Source organism: Phallusia mammillata, chromosome 1 (genome assembly GCF_965637545.1).
Source record: "Phallusia mammillata chromosome 1, kaPhaMamm4.hap1.1, whole genome shotgun sequence".
Lineage (NCBI taxonomy): Eukaryota > Metazoa > Chordata > Ascidiacea > Phlebobranchia > Ascidiidae > Phallusia > Phallusia mammillata.
In genome coordinates, this window is record NC_137252.1 from 18632619 (window position 1) to 18648086 (window position 15468).

General features: G+C 35.8%; 2 protein-coding genes across 2 annotated transcripts; one reads left to right on the forward strand and one right to left on the reverse strand.

Annotated features, from left to right (window-relative positions):
* Nucleotides 1-7: 7 nt before the first annotated feature.
* Nucleotides 8-9117, reverse strand: LOC145225146 (uncharacterized). The gene is made up of 17 exons (XM_080091799.1): nt 8916-9117; nt 8572-8727; nt 8249-8458; nt 7855-7997; nt 7521-7668; nt 6293-6427; nt 5714-5795; nt 5235-5362; nt 4479-4606; nt 3591-3805; nt 2918-3053; nt 2345-2546; nt 1824-1973; nt 1282-1448; nt 1029-1128; nt 674-823; nt 8-613 (listed from the first exon to the last, which is right to left on the reverse strand). The coding sequence occupies exons 1-17, from the start codon at nt 9093-9095 to the stop codon at nt 512-514; spliced, it is 2532 nt and encodes an 843-aa protein (XP_079947925.1). The 5' UTR covers nt 9096-9117; the 3' UTR covers nt 8-511.
* Nucleotides 9118-9668: 551 nt separating this feature from the next.
* Nucleotides 9669-14430, forward strand: LOC145219223 (ESF1 homolog). The gene is made up of 11 exons (XM_080086618.1): nt 9669-9856; nt 9921-10050; nt 10632-10740; nt 10866-11069; nt 11622-11810; nt 12008-12110; nt 12171-12341; nt 12768-12924; nt 13055-13188; nt 13436-13737; nt 13858-14430. Exons 1-11 carry the CDS (start codon nt 9722-9724, stop codon nt 14120-14122), a joined length of 1899 nt encoding a protein of 632 aa, XP_079942744.1. The 5' UTR covers nt 9669-9721; the 3' UTR covers nt 14123-14430.
* Nucleotides 14431-15468: the final 1038 nt, after the last annotated feature.

The window sequence follows — 15468 nt, forward strand, 5'->3', positions numbered from 1 at the left end:
TCATATATTTTATACATATCATCCTTTTATGCGTAGCCTACGCTACACAAACTTTGCGCCATCAATATCATTCATCACAGATAAAACATTGTAGTAAAACACGCACAAAGCTCACATTAGCCTATACATAAGCAACACTAACGGTGGTCTAAACAGTAAAATCCAAGGGCAGGTTGTGTTGTATGTGAATGTCTAGTAGTGCTTTGGCAAATACAGTGAAACTTAAAAAGTGCGAACCTCCTTTTCATCGATTGCTTCCCTGCATTCAATGTTAAAAGCAAAACGAAAAAATGACCGGGGGTTGAACATAAAGGAACAAACCTATCCAATCGGATTTATGCAGAAAACGAAGAACATTGTGAAAGTTGCAAATAATCGCTATACGTAATATTAAATTATTTTCGGTACAAATGTGGCAAAACCTATGTTGACTAATTTATAAATCATTGTGCTGAGTGGGCTGTTTTTTGTGTTAAAAATTAACAATAGTGTTTGCCCTAAATCAGCAGGGTTAGACAGACCCAAGGGTAGACATTGCGTTCTTTTCTTCGGCAGCGATCAGCCTTCGTACAGTATGAGCATGGTGTTTCGCTTGTCTGTACTGCCTTCCAAGCTGTGAAGCCAATATTTAATAAGTTTAAAGCTGCTGTACATCCATGGTTGAAGTACAAACCTCTCGACTCTGCTGCACTTGTTCGCTTTCAAAAGAACCTTTCCACTGCTGCCTCTCGTGGTTTCTTCTCCTACCTTGCAACCAGTCAGCATGTGATTGTTGTCTGTTCAAATGATCCAACTCCTTTTGATAAAATCCGTTTCTAAAGCTCTATAAAAACACAAGCAGTAAAATCCTAATTTTGTTTGACAGTTTATAAAACATAAAGAGAAAAGAGAACATAACAACACCTAGATCTGTAAAACGAAACTGCCCGAAAACAAACAAAAAACAGTATGCTATAATTTTCAAACGGGCATTATAAACGGCCTAATATTTACTCCGCCCTTTTCAATGACAGTTGCAAGTATTGTACCTGGTTAATTTTTGCCTTTGCCTCTATCGTTTCGGCTAATCGCTTTTCATATTGTCTCTGTTTCTCCACATCCGAGCCAATCCTCATCAACGCTTGTTGCCTGAAATGTAAGAAACTGCCCTGTTTTGTACGCAGATATATCATACTATCTTCAAAAAAATACCGCGGCTAAGATACGAATACAATAGCATGTGTGATGCAACATTGCTCTGTACAAAATGTGATTACTAGACACAAACCGTTTATTATATACCGTTTGGTGTCCTCAATATAGTTTGTCCTTCGCATGACGTCAGTCTCTTTGTCAGCCCACGCTTGCGTTCTTATGGCAGCGTGACGTCGACCCAGATGCTGCATACGATCTTGATGTCGGTTATGCATAAAGTCGTTGGCCCCGATCTTGGGTGCATAAATAGTATGCTGTGATTAAACAACAACAACAGTGAAATACTTTGGTAAACATTGACCAATGGACTAAATTATAAACATTTTCTGATCTACTCTATAGGATACTAATGGTTTACCGGTGCATGCCAAGTGGTGCTTGGCATTTGACCAAAATTTGTTCAACATCAGAATCGGCTTTCAAGGTATATCAAATGCTCGTACCAGATGCTTTGCCCAACATAGTACTTGCCCTTACAATTTCCTATCATATTCCGTCAATTTTAATAGAACTTTTTTACACTCGGCTTACAAAAGGGTCGAGGCAGGGCGAAGGGCAAAAAATGCACATCAGATGACCTCAACGAGGACAAAAATTGACTTCACAGTTTAAAGAAAGTAATCTGTTACCTCTGGCCTTTCAACGTAAGGGGTTTTCAGATGTTCCATCATTCGGACTCTGTCGCTTTTAAAGTTGGGTTGATCAATCATGTGGAACGCCGAACCAGTGTTCATGGGACCTTCGTAGGAGCCAAAGTCAGGTTCCTTCCATGTGCTGAACTAAAATTTGTCACAACTGTCATAAAAGTTTTTAATAGATTTTAGGGTTTTAATTGCAATATCTGCAATAGATATGAATGAATTAACTTGTAATGGTTTGCACAATATTAACCTGTACGCAGATACATTTTTGGCGTCCAAACCCAAATACGATTTCAGTACACTATTTAAATGCATACCTACAGACAAATAACAATTTGTGTGTCTGACTTTAGAAATCATTGGATTTTATGCAAGGTTGACCTTTTGTGATCTTTTATAACCGAAAAACATCTTTGACCCAAATAAAATTTTACATCTGATTATTATATGTATTTGTTTTAAGATGTTTATTTTTCGACTGTAAATTTTTCAACTTTGCTTTTACTAACCATTCCTGTTGGTCGTTTGTAGAAGTCTGGCTGGTGATGGTTTCTAGGCTGGGGTGTTTGGGGCCAATATTTTTTCCATTCAGGACGATCCTTGTTTTTACTTGACCTCAAGTACGATGTTTTTGTGTTGGTTCCTTTGTTAATCATTGTTGGATAAGGCACCAGCTGCAAATCATCTTCTTCAAAATCAGAGTCGCTGTCACTAAATACAAGTATATATGCTCGTTCCCACGCACATTAAAGGTAAGATTAAGATTGTTGAAATAATATTTATTTTCGCCAAATATCTGTGAGACACGACGAAAAAAAACGACTCGATGTTACATTTACACATAACATATCTTGTTTGTTCAAAACTAAATTATTTGTATTCTCAAATTCTACAATGTATACTCACTACAATTTTAAGGAATAAGTTAGCAAATAACAACTTTGATGACAGCTTAAGCGTCAAAGTATTGGATTTTAAAGGAGACCATTAATATAGGTTTGGAGGCGGAAAGTAAAGCAATTTTAATAACACATTAAACACGCTATATGACAAGACAGTAAAACTGCCTTTTCAGGCTATACCTTGGTGTGTTGCTGCCAGACGATGTGTCGATTTGCATCTTGCGACGTCTTCGTTTGTCCATTTTGTCTTTCACCTCAAACTCTTCAAGTTGTCGGTCAACCAAGTCCGACAAATCTTTTGTACTCAAGTCCGATCCTGTTATAGCATTACTTTTATGAATAACAACAATTTTTTCTAAACTTGTGCGCGTCTTATATAAGCTATGGCTGCCAGACATAATATCAAGTTTATAGAGCTCTTCTGGCAATTATTTTTATTCCGACGTTTTCGATACAGGTCGCCTTCATCAGGGTAAATAACACTGAATGCGTGTAGTACAGTGCACGATAAACAAAGGAAAAAAGAATTAAACGCAAGCACGTCACAACGCAACGAAAACATTGCGCGATAACGAATGAATAGGCCTAATCATTTTTCATTTGTTTTTCATGCACTGTACTACACGTATTCGTGGTTATTAGCCCTATAAACGTGAGTACGCCTTTTTCAAACGGTAGTAAATAAATAAAAATGAAATTTATTGCAAACTCCACGTAAAACTGCAAACAGATTTTGATTAGGTGGTAATCTACACTCTGGTTTTGTATTACAATTCAGACTGACAGTACATTTGAAAATATAAGAACAGTTCCCAAAATTCTATAACTTATTTTTATCAAAAATCAACTTTACCTTCGAGTTTAGGTTGTGTGATGGGATAGCGTCGTCGATATGGAAGCACATTTTCTGGGTAGAAAGGCCAAGGCCATGTGCCGTATAAAAGGTCAGGGCGGTTGAAAATAAGATCCGGCCAAGAGTTTAAAAGGCGAGGAACAGGAGTAAGTAGTGGGTACGTTGGAAGGTAGTACATACCACGATACAGCCACGGGTAGTACTGAATGTGTCGTCTGTAATAAAATTGTAAAAATGATCCTTTGTTTGGTTAAAAAGTTTATAAGCTTCGTGGAGCTTTCGTTTTGCAATAAATCAGTGACTAAGCAAAAAAGAACGGGAAGAACCAAAGAAAAGGCCCCACAATAAAAAGCATGATATATTATGGTGTAGATTGGATCTGTTATAGTATTTCAGATTATAACACTAGCGCAAAGCATAAGTGTATGTTACGATTAACAAACTAAAACAGAAACAAAATTGACAAAACTTTTCAGTTAAAACAAGAGCAACGCACGAAGCGTTTATTTTTCACCACTATGCTTTGCGCTAGTGCAGGGGTCACCAAACTTTTTTCACTGCGGGCCGGATAAGTTTGATAATGATGCGCGGGGGCCGCATAGTTTGCATATCCTAGCGCCGTCTTTCCAAACTTAGCCTGCGAGGCGAGTTTTATGGGGGCGCCAAGATACGGTATTTCTACGATCCCATTTAAAATCTGGTAATGCGACTGTCAAACTGTAAAGTTAGTCTCATCTCACGAGCAATGATTGTATATTACGTCACGGCCGGATCCGGCCCGCGGGCCGTAGTTTGGTGACCCCTGCGCTAGTGTTATAATCTGAAATACTATTACAGATCCAATCTTCTAACGCTAAGACCCCTAGATGTACAAAATTGTTACGTGACCTCATTGTGACCAATGGATCCCAAGGTGCTGACTTGATGACGTCATCAACATAAGAAGGAAGTGACGGGTAACCTGAAGGAAGGTCAGTGGCTTCTTGTGAATCAATGATTTCTTTTCTGGCAGTAATCTGTCGCAAAATTTAGTGCTCGATTAACATCCACTTGTCTGTATTTCCGAAGTTCTCAAACAGCAAACGTATTTTCAAATTTTATGTAAAACTGTATTACTCAAAATTCAGAGGTCCTTCATTTCAGACGTTGTTTAAAGTTTAACGTCCAATTGTGGTTATATGGCAGCGGTTGTCGAACTTTTCAAGCATGCGGCACATTACCAAACTAAATTTTCCTGCAATTTTTTCCTGGTGGGTAAGATTGCGTTTTATGACACAAAAGTAAAAATGCGTATTTAAACGTTCTAATGTACGCGCGAATTTCGCCAGGGTTTCTGTACGCGGATTGTTGATAAACGAGGGAAACTTTACAAGTAACACAGTACAAATAGAGAATGACGTCAATAACAAACAGGTTATGCAGTCCTGGTGTAATTGTTAATGCTAATTATAACATTTTACCCTTTGCCAACTCAAGTTAGCTTATAGAGCACTTCGAAGACCTTCAGATGCTATAACTACTAGAAATAGGCTTATCACAGTTTTGGAACCACTGCTATAATAGGTCCAAAATTGTATTGCTTTCAGTTTTTTACTTCACAACTACTTCTACATATTACAACTTTAAACATTCATTAACACTTACCGGCATTTGTAGTTCAACAACTATTCTGTCGTACAGCAACTCAGGAATCCAGATCGCAACGCCTTTAGGTACAGTCACAGTTTTGCCGTTCCAGAATGAAACCACCACGTCGCTGTCCCGCTCGTCGCCTACAAACACTCAGCAAATGTAACATCTGCAGCGCTATGAAAACATTTGGAAGGATATTTTTCAAGGTATCTGTCAATAAGCTCAGATGTGAAAATAGCTACCAGACATTGTGAACCAGTGTGAGTTTTCAGGTAACCTATGAGTTGCGATAACAATGGTCTTTGTGTGAACACCTACGCACATTTTTTCTGTGGTTAAAGCGTGAACTAGTTTGGAAGCAACCTAGGAAAAACAGGTTAACGAAGATTGCGGAGTGTCTTAGAGAATAAATCCCAGTGTAATGGAACATTTTTATCAGTCATTTATGGTGCAGTCATGATAAAACATTCCCAATTTAGGTTTAGACCTACCTACAGTATGACGTTTTTCAACGCCCCTGACAACTTTTCCTGGTCCGTATCGCTTTCCATCGGATTCCCAAGGAGCCAAAACCTAAACGAGAAACGAAAATTCAAAATAGAAAACCAGTAAGTTTAATGCAAATAGGACAATTAGGCCGTTAGGCCAAATAAAGAAAATAATCAAAAACAAGCACCAGGCAGTTGGCAATTACTGTATAACAAGCACAGATGCGTTTCAAGACTAAAGCATCATAAGAAAACAACTTTATGCCTTTAAAGAATAAACATGTTTTGGCTAAAAGCGGTAATTAAACGACAAATATATTATTTGATGAATTTGACCAGGGGTAAGTTTTGTCTGATAAAGCCAGGACATGAAATTCTTACAGCACTGCGAAGAAAATACTCATTACATCTTGTGATAACACAGCATAAGAAACACATTGAATTTTGAGTAAGTATCTCAAATGTAGCCTTTTTTTCTGTGGCTTGGGTATAAAAAAAAACGCAGCATGTATACGAAGATTAAAATAAGAGTTTGCAACTGCAAAGTTCGAAACATACATTTGTCTATCTTTTACATCTCACCTTGTCATCTGCAACAACCGAATGTCGCAAAGCATCGTTCAAAGCAATTATGTCATGTAAAGCCGTTTCCTGCATTCTTAGGTCCCGACCTTTCTTCGTGCGATCGAATTCAATCAGAAAACGATGACGATTTCCCTTAAGATGCGGAAAAATCGTGAATATTACGATCAAAACTGTATTTTAAGTTGAAACAATTTTAACTCTTCGTTGTACTGTACTAGATGTTTAACTTTCAAACAATCAGTTTAAAATATGTCTCAACACGAAGTAGTGTCAAAGTATTTGACAAAGGTAAAACTTTAACATTAAAGTTTGATGGAGACCAGCGTTCCTCAAGGTTAACTCAAACATGCTGCTATTTGAACAAGTTGTGCAGACATAAAACACCTGATCGTCCCCGGGAGCATCCAGGGTTCGAACCCTGTGGAAAAAAAATTGTGGGCAACTGTTTGTGTTTTCTGAGAGAAGGGTCAGTGGAGCCTTTTTGTCATGTGCACCCTTTTAGTCGATATTCAAATCTAATTCCCCCCTACAAATTTGGTTTGCTAAAATATCGTTTACATTAACATTTTAATGTAATTCTTAGAACAGAAATTACACTTATATATGGCAAATGTAGCAATAACACATAGCACAGACAACCACTAAGAGATAAATATTGTGACACAAATTCCCCACTACAAATTACAAAATTCCCCCCTAGTGGGATACCACCTGGTTGGGAACCACTGGGTTAGACACTTAATTTACTGCAGGGCACACTTGAATAATGGCATGTGTGGCAACCCGCCATTCCTTTTAAATACAATGGTGACGAGCTTCTATTCAAACTTGTTTTCCTTTCATAAAAAAATTAGTGTAACTTTATGTGGAATGTCTAAAAGTCTAATATCTCAGTGTTTCAACCCTGATGACAAATGAGGCGGTGGTTGTGCATAATGGTAGTATTATTCTCTTTATGTAACAAACTTTCCTTAGGATTAACCAGATGAAATAAAGGCTGCAGCAAATAAATTGGATTTTGACGGTTATCTAAAGCTGTTAAGTTGCTGATTGAATCTAATGGCTCACCTCTGCTCAAGTGGCAAGAACTTTCAGCAAAATAATAATCTCATAGGGGAGCGATTCTGATCCAAAGCAACAAAAGGTCACTGATTGAGACCAACAAGCATTTTTGTTTACTTGTCTTTGCAACGATTTTTGCAGCTGCACTATAAAGCTGACTTACTGATACTTCTTGTGCGATATGAGCAGGATAATAATATCCATCTTCATCTCTTCTCGCCAGAATCTTTGTCCCTCTTGCAACAACACTTGCAACCGGTGTCCGTTCCAGTGCATCTTGAATAACTTCAGTGTGCACGTAAGGATAATATCTTAAAACATTTATCCCACTCATTACAGTCATTACTACACAAGTAAGTATATGTAACTATTTTTACTACAAGAAGGTCATTTCTGTCTCTATTTGAAATTTGAGATAAAACTCCTGACATGGTAACATTTCTTGGTTAATGTGTATTTACAAACCATTTCATAGCTGTGTGTGTGTCCCCACTAACCTGTAGAAAGGAACATATGGTGGCAATTCTGATGGAATTGTGGAAAGTGCATTTAGGTATGGGTTGCTAGTAAGGGTTGCCTCAACGCTGCATTTTTTTAAACCTTCTTTTGGTGCATAGGTGGCATTGTAGACTGGAGTAACCTGGAAAAGAGTTTTATAATTACAAAAGTCCATTAAAAGTACCAAAAGATTGCATAACAAGAAATATCATGCTCAAAATCAGATTTACTCTTTCAGCAGTGTAATTATTTATTTTAAACATTTCTAATGTTTTTGAAATTTGAAACTATTAATTGCTGATATAATGATAAAAACATTTTGGTTAAAAATATTTGCAATTGCTAGTTTTGGCTCAGTCCAGTATACTGTACAAGCGAGTTGGTTTTGACTACCTTTTTAACATCTCCAACATGAGATAAACAAACAACATGAAAGCTGCCCCTGGTGTTCATAGCAAGATTTTCCAAAAACATTCGTGATGATGTTGGAACATCAACATCTCTATCAGTTACAGATATACTGTGGACGGGTCGACCTTGACTTGCTTTAGTCACTTTGAACACAATTTCATTTGGGTCCTGATCAGGCATTCCATCAGTTACCTGAAAATATTTTTAGCACAATGAAAAGCTAGTTAAACAAGATGCAGATTATCAAGGAAGCTCTGTATTATTTAGCTAAAATTTAGATATTTCTGAAACTTGTTGCCCCTCACCAAGTAGATTCCATCACATCTTGGTTCATCAAAAGCCATCTGTAAAGCAGTAAGGGCATCACTTCCTGTTTTAGTCTCAATGCCCCGTAGCCATCGGGTGGCCGCATTGACTGTGGTGGGGGTGCATTCAACCATGCGATCAGCCCATTGTGTTATCTGCAAGCACAATCAAAACCAAATGAATTTAACCAAATAAATTTTTCAAAAAGTTATTCTTTGTGTGTAATCTTTACTTATTTGTTTTTTTTATAGTTTTAGTTAGAAAATGTATTCAAATATAGCAGCAATATTTTAAAGAAACTAACAGCTTATAAGGGTGACTGTGAGAATGACAATAAACTTACTTCAGAACTAAAGTCAATTATATTAAATGTTGTTCCCGGTCTATTGTATGCCCTGTCTATCAACAATTGTGTAACATGATCTTTTACATGAGCAAGAACATCATACATCGAACCAGAGGAATCGATTACAAATGTAATATTTTTTTCTGGTACCTCTCCAAATATATTTGTAAGATACATTGTAAATTAGATCAAATCTGAAAAATAATAAGCTACGTAATTTGAATTTTACTATAATCAGCAAATTAAATAATACTACAATATTTATTCAAGCAACACCAAACATACAAACAGTATTTTGTTTACGTCTTAAAAGTTTTTATTTTCCAGGGTTTATAGCCAGTACCACGCAGCACAAAGTTATTGATAGCTGTAACAAAACTGCGCATTTAAACACGTGAGTTTGTTTCACTGAAACACGAACCCATCGAAGTTTAATATGACAAAAGACTACAGATCGATGAAACGCGGAACAGCGCGCGTTTAGGTTGTTTAGGCGCGTGGCTTGTTGCCAATGGCAACAGAACAATAAAAAGGTAATCGAGAAATGAGAATCGCCCTGTTTAAACAGGCTATGTAACAATTAAAGTAATGTTTAGATTTGACAAGACATAAATCAAAAGTAGATAAAAAAGATAGTAATCCAAGATGTTTAGCGTCAATTATGTGTCACAAAATAAATTAGTTTTTTGACCCCGGGACTAAAACCCACTGATCCGTGAAGCAGCACGTGTGTTCATGATGTTTTTTTGTGTTTTGTGAAATGTAATATTTTGGTTTTGTGTATAGTGTAGGAGTTGTTCATCATGGATTTATCGAAAATTGATGATCGTTTTAAATCGGTCTTTCATGATCGACGCTTTTCTTCAATAAGACAAAGAGACAAAAAAGTTAAAATTGACAATCGCTTTCATTCCATGTTTACTGACGAAAGATTTAAGGTATTTTTCACTAATAAAGAATTGCTAAAAATTGTACTGCAAAATTTAATTATTTTGTTTGCAGTTGCAATACAAAGTTGACAAACGAGGGAAACCAATAAATGAAACTTCCTCAGAAAATCTAAAGAAATATTACAGATTGTCCAAAAAAGATTCTCATCAACTGAAGGTGGAAAGAAAACAACACAGACAAAGTAAAGCAGTTGTAAAACATATGTCACTGACTATAGGCAAACGGGTATATAATGCATTTTTTTATCCAGGAAAAATTGGCAGTTGCTCATAATGCAATAAAACTTTGCTTGTGCATGACTAATACAGGCAGAGGCTCAAACTAAAACAACTGTATAGTCAATTGTACATGTAATGTCCCTTTGAATTGCATGAAAGAGTATACATGTTTATTTCTATTTGAAAATTGCTTAGTTAAATGCCATTCTTAAACATAGACATTGTAGATTAAGTGATACAAAACTTTGTTTTTATTGCAAAACTACTGGGGCCAATTAATTAGGTTAATTACATAAAAACCTTGGCTTTGCAAACCATGGTTATATGTAACTGCATTTATCTGTACTTCCAGCAATTGGTTATTATGACCTTAAATAAATTAACTTGAACTCATCTTAACCTAAATTAGATTTTACTACCACACTGACCGTCTTAGTTATAGCTGTATTTGGAATGTCACAATTTGCAGAAAAAAACTTCAGAGAATATTTTTGAAGATTACACAATTTTCAAATTTTCCAAAAAACCATGTCATGTTTTACAGAATTAAAAAACTTGCTATCAGATAGTCTTTCATCTCAACCACAAACTACCTGCGATGATCCAAATGACAATATAATTTCCTCAAAAGATAAGGAGAACTCTGATGCAGAGTATGTTTATCAATTCGTTTTTTATTGTAGGCCATTGTTACATGATGGTAATTTGAAACATTAAGAAAACTTGAAAGATCACACAACAACAAAATATTCTGGTGTTGTACAATTAATGCATACAGAACTGATGAGTCAAGTGATGAAAGTATTGATCTTGCCCGTGGAGAGGGCAATATTGAAACAAGCTCAGATGAAGATGATGATTTTTTTGAAGACACTGATGCTGGAAATGATGAACATTGGGGTGAAATGGATAATGACGCAAAGAGGTCTGATGAAACAAGTTCTCGCCTTGCTCTGTGCAACATGGACTGGGATAGAGTAAAGTAAGGTGTACTTGAAATGAATCACTTGTTTTATGATCAGGTTAGTTGCATAACGTCTAATTTAGGAATGGGGTGCATGTTATCACCACATGACCAACGGTCGGCTGTGGTCAATTTGTATTACACCGCTGAACCACTGTGGACAGCTTAAAAAACATGTTTGTTAAACCTTTTATATTTGTTGCATAGACTAATTTAAAAAAATAAATGTTGGAAATTAGGGGAATTTTGGTTTGGGTGAGGTTTTGCAATAAAATGACATTGAAATTACCTTTAAAACTTACTTTAAAACCCTTTACCTGAATAAAAGCTTGTTTTATTGAAAAAAGTTTTAATCTCAGTTGGATAGATTGACCACAGCAGTCACACTGTATTTACAGATTGACTATAATGGTCAAGTAGTTTCACAGACACTCTGAAGAGAGGGAAAGTGATCTACAACATAAAAACAATAACTGTAAAAAACAGATCATTCCTTATGTTAGAATACTGATTTGATTTTCATGCTTAGCTTAAAGTATGAGTTTAAGCTAAATAATAATGTTTTTTTAGAGCAGTGGATTTATTGGTACTTTTTGACTCATTCAAGCCACCCAAGGGCACTGTTAAAAAAGTGACCATCTATCCTTCAGAATTTGGTGTCAAACAGTTAAAAGAAGAAGAAGAAATGGGTCCACAATTAAAGAATGGAGATGAAGATGGCAATCATAATGAAATCAATGATGCTAAAGAGGGAGAAAGGTTAGAGTTTATTCAGTATTTTTTAATGTGTGCATTAAATTGTCCTCTGCTCTGAAGGAGAAAATGTATTGTGTTTTGTGTTTGTACATGTTTTGTGTAGTGTGGCCTATTTACAACATTTTGATCCCTTTGTTGCATTTCTTGTAAAATAGCAAAAATGTAAATCAATTATTTTACCTTGTGTTTTTTATTTTCAGATTTCAGGTTGAAAAACTCAGGAAGTATCAGATTAACCGGTTAAAGTATTACTATGCAGTAATAGAATGTGATTCTGCACAAACTGCAGATGCCATATATCAGGTATACCTGACAAAATTGGATAAAAAAAACGACATGAAAGATCGACAAATTATTTTTTAGGAATGTGACGGAATGGAATTTGAAACAACCTCTAATAAAATTGACCTCCGATTTATTCCTGATGATACCACATTTGATGAACATCCTCCAAAGGACACTTCTGATCACATACCAAACATTGATGAATACAAAGCTCCAGATTTTGTTACCACAGCATTAAATCAGTCAAAGGTAACATTTGAAGTTACTAGCTTTAGATGTTAAGTTTCTAACAAAAAACATATTTTGTAGTTTATTTTATATTCACCAATAAGCACATGTATTGCATTTAGAACATATATAATTATATCATTGGAATAATTTGTAGCATTGCATGCTAAAAATTTGGACATTTTAGTGTTCATGTGAAGAAAAATATTTTCAAATTAAAAATTTTCTTTGAAATTTGAAGCTTATGTCTTTTGCATCAATATGATTTGAGGTACTTGTCCCGTTTTTAATAATTATGCCTCTGTGGCCCTCTACAAACATGAACTTTTAGATTTAGCTCTGATAAAACTCACTGGGAATGTCTTGAAATAATTTATTCGGTATAAAATTGGTATTTTGGTTCTGTGGTTTGACAAATCAAACCCCAGTAAAATAAAAAACCTTTAGGTTGATCTTACTTGGGATGAAACAGACCGCAAACGCCTTGCAGTCACAATGAGAAAGTTTACTGAAGAAGAGTTGGAAAACATGGATTTGAAAGACTTTCTTGCATCATCAAGTGGCTCAGATGAAGATGATGAGGCACCACCGACAACAAGAATAGGTAAAAACATAATTGTGACAAGGCAAGGTCAGCGTTTTTCCTATGCTTGTAATTGAAAATAATCGCAAACATCACTTCGGTAATTTTTAAGTTTGACACTTACAGAAAAGTAATGACGTTTGCTCTGCAGGCATTTCCTCAAAAACAACAGATGCTGACCAGATTGCGAGGTATCGTAGTTTGTTGATGGTTGATGATAAGGAAGAAAAGCCCAATGATATTGACATGGAAATTACATGGGAGCCATTACCTGATGAAGTTTCAGTAAGTGAATGATTGCCTTGTTAATTTGTTTTTAAGCAACATTATGGGCTGGTATTAAGACATGAAAAAGTGTTTCATTTTTGGTGGGAATTGCACAAATTATCTTCAAATTTCCATGTGTTTATGTCTTGGTTGTTTTTGTCTATAAATAAAGGTCTTGTTTAAAGATAATTTTAAGCATTAGGAGGCACACAATCTTAAATGATTTTGAGGGGAAAATAAACCCTTGATTTATGAAAAAAAATAGGAAAGCAAAAGTGTTTCTTCGGATGAAGAGGGGGAAGGTTCAACAGAAGATGATGCAGTAAAAACAAAACAATCTAGAAAAAGAAAAAAGAATGAAAGTGATAAAGAGGAGACAGAGGAGTCAATACAGGAAAGAGCCCAGCTTGAAATGCTGATGATGGATGCGGAGGATGCAACTAAAAAACATTTTAACATTGATGAAATAGTCAAGGAACAGCAATTTTCTGGAAAAAAGAAGTTAAAGAAGCAAAACAATAAAGAAAAAACCATTGATGACTTTAAGATTAATACTTCTGATGACAGGTAAGGTTTACAGAATATTTCAACCGTTTGTAATTGTCATATTATTTGAAGGTTTGTGTTTTAACCCTTATTTTCATGTGCATTTACATGTTTTTTTCACGGTTCTATACTTTTTTGTAGGTTCAGTGCACTCTACACGTCTTCAGATTTTGCTCTGGACCCGAACAATCCATCATTTAGGAAAACAAAGGCGATGCAGGAACTTGTTGAAGAACGACAGAAGCGAATTGCAAAAGAACCACAAAGCCATACTACGGAAAAGGCCAATGTAACGAAAAACTCGGAAACAAAGGAGTCGTCAATATCCTGTCTTGTCAGCTCCATCAAAGCCAAAACGAAAACTCAATTTGCAAAGAATAAAGGAGTAAAAAATATTCGAACATAAAATAAATGCGGGGAAACAAGCACGTGCGATTGTATTCAGTATTTATTTACCTGATGCAGATGTGCAAAAAATCAAACATGGTCTGTCACGAGTTGCCACTGAATAATAACCGTCGTTAAAAATTCGAAACAAGTAGGCCGATGTTTTTTTACCAATCGATAACCTAAAAAAAACTGAAACATACAAATTACGGACAAATCCGGTTAATTGCACAATCCGTTCATTTGCATAGTTATCAATCTCGAAGCGTAGCCAACTATTTGTCAGAAAATCGCAAAGTTTTAAAACAGGATGCTATGAACCGGAATGTTGATTTCTGTGTGCAAGTCGCTCAGTCCATTTTTTTCTAAATTGGATCAGGTAAGAAAAGACGTTACTGTGTTAGCTCAGAAACGATGCCAAACACGTTCAAAAAAATAATAGCAGTCAATGTTGAAGTGTAACAGTCCTTAGCGGAAAAATAGGTACGCTTTGGGCCTTTGCTTTTGTGTTTTTCGTTCCATACGAAACTTGCTACTGCTCACCACAGTTAGGAAAATATGACTTCGCGTTCTTCGGTATAGTGGATACACTGGTTTTGTGTTAAAAGAGTTATTCAATTTATACTTGGCTACAAAAGAGTTTAAATATTTACGTTGCCGTATGTCAGTGTCGTAGCAAATTTATTTCAGCTGGCGAATTGCAAACTAGCACCGTACTATTAACATTCAACTTGAAAAAATTGTAAAAGATAGCTTTTGTTTTACGTCAAACGTGACTTCAAAAGAGAAACACCAAATACCGGACAAGATGAGACGACGATAGTAGCCTCCTTAAAATATGGCCATGTACGGAGCGTGTATCATGTTGTACAGTCCTACATCATAGTAACTTTTTTAGGTTGGTACAAATGAGCACTTGCGTTAGCAATGTATAATTCAGAACCCCAAGTTATTGCATGAAACAACCTGGCAAACCGGTATGCGATTAACCGGACTGTTCGGTAGGTAAATTGGGACTGGTCTTTTGACCACAAACAAAATAATTTTAGCTTGCGGACCGATTTACTTTCGAAGCTGACTCTAGTTTTCAACAAGATACAGATTGCCTGTCAGGTTTCTTCAGTAGGCTAAATTCGGTCAACTAACTGAAACATACCCTTTCGCTTAAATCTGAATTAAAAAATGTTTTTCAGGCGCAAAATAACTACATTTTGGAAGAAATTAATATTTAACAAATTTTTAGCAATTCAGTTAGATATCTCTATTTATGACAATCTATAATGATCAGCACTTACTTTGTGTGCATACTATTGTACCCTACAACTACACCCGTGTTTTCGTTTTGGCAGAGTTCCAGCTTACATT